This window comes from Mandrillus leucophaeus, unplaced genomic scaffold (genome assembly GCF_000951045.1).
Source record: "Mandrillus leucophaeus isolate KB7577 unplaced genomic scaffold, Mleu.le_1.0 Scaffold143, whole genome shotgun sequence".
In the NCBI taxonomy this organism is placed as follows: domain Eukaryota; kingdom Metazoa; phylum Chordata; class Mammalia; order Primates; family Cercopithecidae; genus Mandrillus; species Mandrillus leucophaeus.
This window is the reverse complement of record NW_012101399.1, coordinates 5,044,831-5,054,733: the sequence shown is the minus strand read 5'-3', so window position 1 is coordinate 5,054,733 and position 9,903 is coordinate 5,044,831. Positions and strand designations below refer to the sequence as shown.

General features: G+C 36.9%; 1 protein-coding gene across 1 annotated transcript in view; it reads left to right on the top strand.

Annotated features, from left to right (window-relative positions):
* Window positions 1–8,290, top strand: part of WDR75 (WD repeat domain 75) — a 46,706-nt gene extending 38,416 nt beyond the window's left edge. Inside the window, 8 exon segments of the mRNA XM_011974260.1 lie at window positions 226–406; window positions 1,233–1,327; window positions 2,094–2,189; window positions 2,813–2,982; window positions 3,555–3,614; window positions 6,934–7,080; window positions 7,468–7,559; window positions 7,954–8,290. Coding sequence (XP_011829650.1) covers window positions 226–406; window positions 1,233–1,327; window positions 2,094–2,189; window positions 2,813–2,982; window positions 3,555–3,614; window positions 6,934–7,080; window positions 7,468–7,559; window positions 7,954–8,158 — 1,046 coding nt within the window. The 3' untranslated portion in view covers window positions 8,159–8,290.
* Window positions 8,291–9,903: the final 1,613 nt, after the last annotated feature.

Below are 9,903 nucleotides of genomic sequence, written 5' to 3'. Positions count from 1 at the left end.
ACTATAATAAAAGTTAAGTGAATATGTGTGTGCTCTGTCTCTGCCTTTCTCTGTCTTTCAAAATATCTTTTTGTACTGTACTCAGCTATTTTCAGACCTCAGTTGACCCCCAGGAACTGAAACCACAGAAAGTGAACCCTCAGATAACGGGAGACTAGGGGGAAGTACTGTAGCATTCTCTAGCATTTATACAATTTCTGAACATTATGGCTTATATTTCCACAGAAAAAGCTGTTGGCTGGACCTGTGACTTTGTTGGTAGTTATCACAAATATCAAGCAACTAACTGTTGTTTCTCCGAAGATGGTTCTTTACTAGCCGTTAGTTTTGAGGAAATAGTCACAATATGGGATTCCATAACATGGGAACTTAAATGTACATTTTGCCAACGAGCTGGGAAAATAAGGTAGGTAAATCATTTGGGAAGTATGTAGTGCTATTTTTTAACTTGTTTAAGCAAGTCTTAAAACTTCAGTAGTCATTTATGCCCTCTCCAAAAGTAGCCTGAAGGTTAGTGGGGCAAGCTGAAAAGCCAAAAATGCTGGAAAGCCAAAAATTCTGAGTTCACAAAGTGTGCCAACATTTCTGAAATTCAGGTTAACATTTAACTCTTGGCCTACATATTTTTTCTTTGGAATACTTTCATGGATGTGCTGAATGATAACAAAAGCCATACATAAGCCTCAGGGGATCCAAACCTTCTTATTTTCGGTGTATTCCCATAAAAACCACGTTATGTGCCAACCTCATCGTTTCTGAGAGGCGCAGGGGAAAGTAGCAGAAGCATTTTCAGGTAGTTGGTCCTGAGAACGGAATCAGATGCCTACTGAGATCATCTCTAATTGCCAGCAAGTCTGATTCTGAATTTACTTTGTAAAACTTTCTTCAGAATTGAAATTGCAAGTTTTCTTCTTCTCAGTAAATAAAATAGGATTTTTGTCAGATGACTTTGTACATTTGATGTACATTTTCTCTGTTACATGTTAATTGGTATACTGCACAGTGTGTTAAAGAATTGGTCATCCGATCTATTTTCCTAAAGAAATAGTTAAACCCTTCCTTTTGTACTCCTTAGACACTTTTTTCTTCAGGATAATTATAAACAAAAACATATGTGTCTATATTAAAATCTGCATCACATAGAACTAATACAGCCGCTGGAAGCCTGCAGTTCTTTGTAACTGAATTTGATAGAACTGACTGTTGCTAACTTCCTTGTGGTTTTAATCTAGGCACCTTTGCTTTGGGAGATTGACATGTTCAAAGTATCTACTTGGTGCTACTGAAAATGGCATTCTTTGCTGTTGGAATCTGCTGAGTTGTGCATGTAAGATTTTTTTTACTCTAAAGTGATCTAGCAAAGCGCATAGGGAGTTGACATTAAACTTTGGCATTTTAGGACTTAGGGGTCATATCATCAGGTCTGTACTTGGAATAGTCAGTTTTTTACATGACATATTATACCACCAAAATTTGGAATACTGAGCCTGTAATAGACATTATTTATTAACTGCTTAATTGTTGGTAAGTCGTCTTCCATTATCCTTACCTTTTTCTACTGTTTTTAGTGTGTGTGACTTTCTGATGCCCTCTACATCCCCATCCTCATAACAATTTGAATAATGTTTTCTGCTCATTTTTAATGCTTACTAATCTGCATTACCCCGACAGCTTAAATTCAAATGTAATCTATCACAGTCCTAACAAATGTGAACATTTTACCCATTTGAGCGTATGTTTGGAAGGCATAGTAGTTGCTTATTAAATGAATGTGTGTGGTAACTTTTTTCAGTATTCTTTACAGTTAACTCTGGTTAACATACTATCCACATTTAGCACCATCAGAAAAGCACTAGACATAAATTTCAATGAAATAATAATCTTTTCATAGTTTGTACAAGGAGCGCTAAAGTTCCAGTGTGTTTTTCTTTCGGCCTCTCACTTTAGTGCAGCCTTCCACAGATCGTTTCAGTGTGTCTCCATGTGTGTTAGTTGGAAGCATAAGATTCCTCTTCCTAAGAATAATAGAAGTTTTTTAAAGCTTTTGGTAAATCTTTCCTTAGAAGTGAATCACCTTTTTTTTTCCCCCTCAGTGGAGTGGAATGCAAAATTAAATGTTAGAGTTATGGAACCTGATCCTAATTCAGAGAATATTGCAGCAATCTCTCAGTCTTCAGTGGGTTCAGACTGTAAGTACAAACCACACTTTGTAGTAAGAGAATATCTATGACCTAAGTTTTCTTCTTAATATAATTTGAGTCAAACTTGCCTTCAAATCAGATGTTAATTGGAAGCCATTTTGCTTGAGGCACGGCCCTTCCTTGCCCTAACACTTTGTCATTGTGTAAGTCCATACTTAGTTCTAGGAGAGCTCCAGTACGTTTCTTATTTTTCCACAAGCCAGTTCCTACTCAGTCTTTAAAATTCAGGAGATTTCACCACTTTGACACATTCCCAACTGCCCCTGAGAAGCTTTAATTGGTCATCCTCTGTGTTCTTGAAGCAGTTTCTACATATCTCATTTCTAGTACTTACAGACAAAATACTACTGTGGTTTCTGTCTTCTGCAGTAGGCCCTGGCCTCTGGAGCAGGAATTCTTCTTTCTCTTTTTCATCCTTATAGCCCTCATTCCTAACCTGCCTGGCCCATAGTAGGCACACAGTAGATACCTCTTGAATCAGCCTAAAACAGTCATGACTTGGGCCAGTTACTCAATGGGGTGAGTCCCAGGATTAGTGTGATCTGCCAGTCTAAGGCTAGAACTAACCTTTTCAGGCAAAATGTTATTGTCTCTTTGTTTTTTTCCTCTAGTGTTTGTATTTAAACCTAGTGAGCCAAGGCCATTGTATATTCAAAAGGGTATCTCCAGAGAGGAAGTCCAGTGGGGAGTGTTTGTTCCACGAGATGTCCCTGAGTCTTTCACCTCAGAAGCTTACCAGTGGCTAAATAGATCCCAGCTTTACTTCCTAACAAAATCACAGGTAACTGCCCCCCTCAAAAAAGGCAATCGCTTTGTACATGGAATTTTAGACTAATAGCCCATGACTGTTGGTGTGAGTTTGTTCTAGGTGAAATAACTTCATTAAAGGATTATTTCCCCAAAAATTAGGTCTAATATGCTCAGTACAGCAGTATTATTAATGTAAATGTATTACCATTTTACCCCACACCTTTGAGGTTCCTTAGGTATTGCTTGCATTAACTCTGTGACAGCAAAGAAGCAGAAGACAACAAAAATACTTCAAATTGCGTAAATGTTTTTTGTTTTTTTTTGTTTTAGTGTTTGATTTGCAGTTTTTAAAATGGTGGCTTGAGTTTGGTCTGTCAGTTATTTTTTATTCATTTCCATTTCTTAAGTATCTCTCAGACATAATCTTGTAACTCTCATAGTGGTTATTAAATAGGTTTAAATCTTTTATTCCTTTTCTATTGTCAAATATATATATCAAAATGAAAAATTTGACCTTCCCATTTTTTAACACCCTGTAACACCTTGTTTAGATTTGCACTCTACAGTTTGTCTTTTGCATCGTTAATTGATCTCTCTTTTCAGAGTTTATTGACATTCAGTACAAAGTCTCCAGAAGAAAAACTCACACCAACAAGCAAACAGGTATGTTTTAGCCATTCATAGCAGGATGCATTGCTTACCTGAAAGGATACAATTACCTTTTAGAAGTCAACTATGAGAAAAATATTTCACTGGACCCTAAAATGGAATTAGAAGTCATATACTTATAAACTGATATGTCTCTCTTGAAAGTTTTAGTGCTCTTTTAAAATTGTTTTAATTTATAATATCGGTAACATGCTTCCGATTTAAAGAGTCAAATATTTTAACAAGGCTCTTCAGAAAAAACTCCATCACCACTACCATTACCCTCAAAGACAATCACTCTCAAATCTTTTAGCTGAAGTTTTTTTTTAACTCTGAATCTCTAAGAAATCTCTAAGAAATGTTTATATTTCTAATTATAGATTTTTCAGATTTAGGTATTATCTGTTAACTCTGATCTATTGAAGCTGAATTTTTAGCCCTTTTTTACCTCAGCACTGCTTGCATATACACAACACACACTTTCCCTACTTGTCCCCCAATTTTCCCCATATGGGTAAATGTTAAATAGGTTAGTTTAGTAGTCATTGTCATAGCTGTATTAACACAATTCATAGCCAAACCATGTAGTAGTAATAGGCAGATTGTTTTTCCTTTTGTGACCAAGTTTTTATTTTCTCTGGACTTAATGATTGCCTTATTTTTTCATTTGCTTAGTTTTCTATTCTCATGTAATTCAACCCAAATTCTGCTCAAGTTGTATAAGTCTTCTCTGAGTGTTTTCAGATACCTTAGGTATTTTTTCAAGTCATGAAGGATTATTTCCAAGAGCCTTCTGACTGTCTTCAGTCTGGACTGATTGCTCTGGAAACCTGCTACAGAGTAGTCATCCTAGGATCTATATTCACCATCATTCTGGGGATTTATTTGACCTCTACTCTATTAGCGGCATAGTTTTTCTCTTTCTTTGGTCACTCCCCCGTTTTGGTGAAGCATTCTTTTAGTGCATTGGAGGTCAATTGAAGACCTTGCATGTTTGGAAATGTTTTTATTCTCTTTCACTTGATTATTATAGAGTTGTAGGTTGAAAATCATTCTTGCAGAACTTTGACATTATTGTCCTATTATTTTCTAATTTCCAGTATTACTAGAAGTTCAATACCATTCTTATTCTTGTTCCTTCATCTGTAACTTGGCTTGTTTATTTTCCTTTGAAACTCATTGGATTAATTCAATAATTTTTTTGTTATTTACTGTATGCCGGGGACCATTCTAGACCCTTGGGATACAGTAGTGAGAAAAGTAGTCAAGTCCCTATAAATTTGTGGTATTCACAGTCCACCAGAAGATCGAGACAGTAAACAACATGCATTAAGTAAAATATAGAATAGAGAAGGTGGTAAGAATTACGGTGGGGTGGGGGATAGATGAAAAGATGGCATGCATGGGATGCAGCTTATAATTTTAAACAGGGAAGTCTAGGTAGGCCTTTTTGAAAAGATTCTGACTTTTTATCTGAGTTACATATAGGGCCCCTTGGAGGGTTTTGAGTAGAGAACTAAGGAGGAGCTAATTACTTCTTTCCCTGTATTTTCTCTATTTTCTAGAACTCCTATTATTTAGTGCTGGACCTTCTAAAATGGTTCTCTATGATTCTTATTGTTTTACCTATTTTTTGGTTGTTTTCTGGAAGATTTCTTCATCTTTATCATCACATCTTCTTTTCTTTTTCATGGTCTGTTTCCATCACATTTTTGTTTGGTTTTGGTTTGTTTTGGTTGCTGCCTTTCATCTAGAGGTTTTCATCAGAGTCTGATGATTCTTGACTGTCTTTGGATTTAAAAGTGGGTTAAAAAGCCACTTGGAAGTTCTCTGCCTGTGCAGAACTTATCCCCTGGCTTCCACTATGTGAGCTAATTTATTGAGACAATCTCAAATCTCATTACAATTGACCCTTGAGCAACATAGAGATTGAAAACCTATGTATAACTTTTGACTTCCCAGAACTTAATCTGAAGCCTTACCAATAACAGTTATTTGTGTTGTATGTGTTATATACTGTATTCTTACAACAAAGTAAGCTAGAGGAAAAAAAAAATGTTAAGAAAATCATAAGGAGGCCGGGCATGGTGGTTCATGCCTGTAATCCCAGCACTTAGCGAGGCCGGGGCAGGTGGATCACTTGAGGTCAGGAGTTCAAGACCAGCCTGGCCAACATGGCAAAACCCCATCTCTACTAAAAATACAAAAATTAGCCTGACGTGGTGGTGCACGCCTGTAATCCCACCTACTCGAGGGACTGAGGCAGGAGAATCACTTGAACCTGGGAGGTAGAGGTTGCAGTGAGCCCAGGTCATACCTCTGTACTCCCGCCTGGGTGACAGAACTAGACTCCGTCTCAAAAAAAATAAAAAATACTGTAAGGAAAAGAAAAATATGTTTATTCATTAAGTGGAAATAGATCATCACAAAGGTCTTCATCCTTATCTTCACATCAAGTAGGCTAAGGAAGAAAAGGGGTTGATATTGCCATCTCAGCTCTGGCAGAAATAGAATAAACTTGACATAGCCGTGTTATTCGAACCCTTGTTATTCCAAGGTCAGCTGTATCTTTAGGTTTTACTTAGGCTGGTCAAATTAACCATATAAAATTCTTCTGCGTTCTTGCCTGAAGGACTTAGACCTGCCTGCCAGTGTTCTGAGAACCCCCTAATGAAGTACAACTGCCTAGATATGAAGATACCACCACCACCACCACTGCTACCCATACCCAGCCTAAAGACCTAGAGCCCTCTGCTGTGGCTCAGGAGGAGCTGTAGCAATCTGGGTGCTTTCTAAATAGACTTTTGACCAGCCCATCTGGTTTGTCTAGTCCCATTTTCACCCCACATGCAGAGTTACTATTATTACCAACTCCTGAGCGTGTGCAGGATTCTGTAGTATGAACTGGGATGCTTGGCTTTCCCTACAGCCAGCTTAGAATTGTGCTTTCTCAGCTCTACTGAGCTCAATACCATCCTTCAGCCTGCTCTCCAGCTTCCAACATGTTACTGTTGAGGCCTTTTCCCTCATTTTCTATCATTGTGAGTATGTGCCCTTCGAAAACCCTTTTGCTGTCATTTTTGTGGGATTTGGTGAAGAACTAGTGGTAAATGCATGTTTTCTCCTGTCATCTAAGTGTCCACTGTTAGCTCTTCTCATAAGTGCGATGCTAGGCCTCAGCTGCTTTCTCAGTGAAATGAGAGAATCATACTAGCTGGATAATTTGTAAAATCCCTTTCCTCACAGACTTATGATTCTGTAGTACTTACTGTTAAGTCAGAAGCAGTTCTTCCTTTCTTCTGAAATAATTTCCCTTTGTCTTAAATCCTTATAGCTGCTAGCAGAAGAAAGTCTTCCCACAACCCCATTTTATTTCATATTGGGAAAACACAGGCAACTGCAGGATGAAAAATTAAATGAAACTTTAGAGAATGAGCTGGTACAACTACCCTTAACAGAAAACATACCCGCAGTTAGTGAGGTAAGTAATTATGAAAGCAAACCATGTGAAACAGATTAAATGCACTTAAAGCACCTGAAGCTGGAGTTTTGACACAGTCAATCTGTAATTTGTATGCTGTACAACTTTAATACCCAAATAAATAACTAACAACAAACTGAATAAGTTAACCTTGTGATCTGGGATTGTTTTGGCCTGGATCTGGGGTAGGGGTAGAGGTGGTTGTTGGCATAAATGTAGGAAGGTAGAAATGCATTTTTCTTTGGTTTGGCTTTTGTATGGGGAAAGCTTTTTCACATTTCACTCTTGGCATTTACAATAAAAGGGCCTCCGTGAGGACACTGTAGGAACAGACTGCGGTGGAGGATAACCATTTTAACTGGAACTCTGTTTTCTGTTTGACTCCAGCTTCTTCACACTCCAGCCCATGTCCTGCCATCTGCTGCTTTCCTGTGCTCCATGTTTGTAAATTCATTGCTGCTGTCTAAAGAGACTAAGAGGTAAAGCAGTTCTTAAGACAGGTTTAGATGCACTGTTTTGGGAAACAGGATGGTTTGTGTTTATCCTTTTTTAGAATATTCTTCCACTGTATTTCTTTTTATTTCATAAATTAAAACTGATTTAAAGGCTATAGGATTATTAAGTCAAGTAAAATATATTGAAAATAAGTTTCAAAAAAGATCTTTGTGTGTTCTAAGGGTTTGGTACATAATTTAAAATTATACTTTTGTAAATTCACCTGCTCTTTTATAAATAACCCATAATTTTTAAAGTGTACTTAGTAAGAAAAGTCTTCATTTACTTTGTATGGTATTTCTACATAGGTGTCAAATTAGAAAGTTACTGTTTAGAAACTTTTTTTAATAGTGTTTTTTTATTCTGTTATTGTTAAAGTGCTAAAGAAATTCCTGAAGATGTAGATATGGAAGAAGAAAAAGAAAGTGAAGATTCAGACAAAGAAAATGATTTTATCGAAAAGGTCCAGGATACAAATAACACAGGTTTAGGAGAGGACATTATACATCAGTTGTCAAACTCTGAAGAAAAAGAACTGAGAAAATTTAGGAAAATAGACTACAGCTGGATAGCTGCCCTTTAGGCCTTGGAGATGGGGAGGATTCTTGGACTTTGTGTTTCTGATTGTATGTTGATATTCCAAAAACATCTATTTTAATGTTATTTCTGTTCTAAAAACAAGATAATAAATATTAAGCTGTGCTTTTTAAAAAAAAACATAATATGAACATGGATTTGCATCATGCTTTAGAGTTACTGGATCATTGGTATACCACATCATCTCATTTTTTTATTTTTGAGTCACACGTCAGCCTTATAAAACAAGTAGGTATTTTCTTCACAGGTGATACAGGAGAACTGAGACTGGAACTGTACAGCATATGTCGCCTTAGCTGCAGTTTGGAGATACGAAAAGTTTTGAAAATTAAAAGTCTTTGTTGATATAATTGTCTTAAGTTTAACACTGAAATTCATTTGGTGGCCAAATATGACCTGAGCAGGAGTGAGGTTTCTTTAGTCCTGATTTATTCCTCTTAGTGTATTTATTTCTCTTAGAGAAATTTAGAGACAAGTTGATTATGTGGTGTTCCACAAACCTCACTGAGGATATTATGTAGTAACGTGGGCTGCCTAAAATTCTGAATTCAGATCATCTGGCCCAAAGTCCCGTTGCTAGTAGAAAACGATCCAAATCCCCTGTTTCATGTTAAAGCAGTGACGCTACTACATCTTAACCACCTAGCATTTTGAGTTTTCCACTTACCTAATGTACTTCTGTAAAATTTATATTTAAAAGCACAAAAAACAAAGTGTTTGTAAGAGCACATCTCAATGAATGTTCACAAAAATTGCTGCAAATGGCTTTTTAGTTTGTGCTGTAGACCAAATGTTTGTGCACCCCCTAAAATTCAAATGTTGGAATCTAATCCTCAATGTGGTATTTGGAGATGGGGCCTTTAGGAGATGATTAGGTCATGAGACGGGAGCCTTTGTGAATAGAATAAATGCCATTATAAAAGAGATTCTGGAGAGCTTCTTTAGGCCCGTTCTAATATGTGGGGACACAGCAAGAAGAAAACCATCGGAACGATGAGGTGGAGCCTCACCAAACAGCAAATCTGGTGCCTTTTTGTTAGATTTTCCGGCTTCCAGAACTGAGATATACGTTTCTGTTTATAAGCCACCCAGTCTGTAGCATCCTAAACAGACTTAAAATGTTTTTGAATCACTATTTATATAAAATCTTAACTTTTTTTTTTCAAGCCCCCAACTCCCACCTGAGACTCTACAGTAGCTGGAACTACAGGCACCACCACGCCTGGCTAATTTTTTAATTTTTTGTAGAGATGTCTTGCTATGTTGTCCAGGCTAGTCTCGAACTCTTTGACCTCTAGCGATCCTCCCACCTCGGCTACATTTTTTAAAAATAAGCTGCATTGAGATTTGAGATGTAACTCACAAACCATACAAGTCATGCATTTAAAGAGGACAATTTAGTGGTTTTTAATACATTCAGGGTTGCACACCCTCACAATCAATTTTAAAACATTTTCATCACCCCAAAACTAGCCATTTACCTTAAGCTCCCTCACCTCACCAACAATGCAACTATTCATCCCATCTCTGTAAATTTGCCTATTCTGGACATTTCATGTAAATGGACTCATACAATATGTGATCTTTTGTAACTGGCTGCTTTCACTTAGCATCCATGTTGTAGATATATCAGTACTTCATTCCTTTTTATTTTCACTTTTGTGAGTATACCTACAAGTGGAATTACTGGGTTATTTGGTAACTATGTTTAACCTTTTGAAGAACTACCAG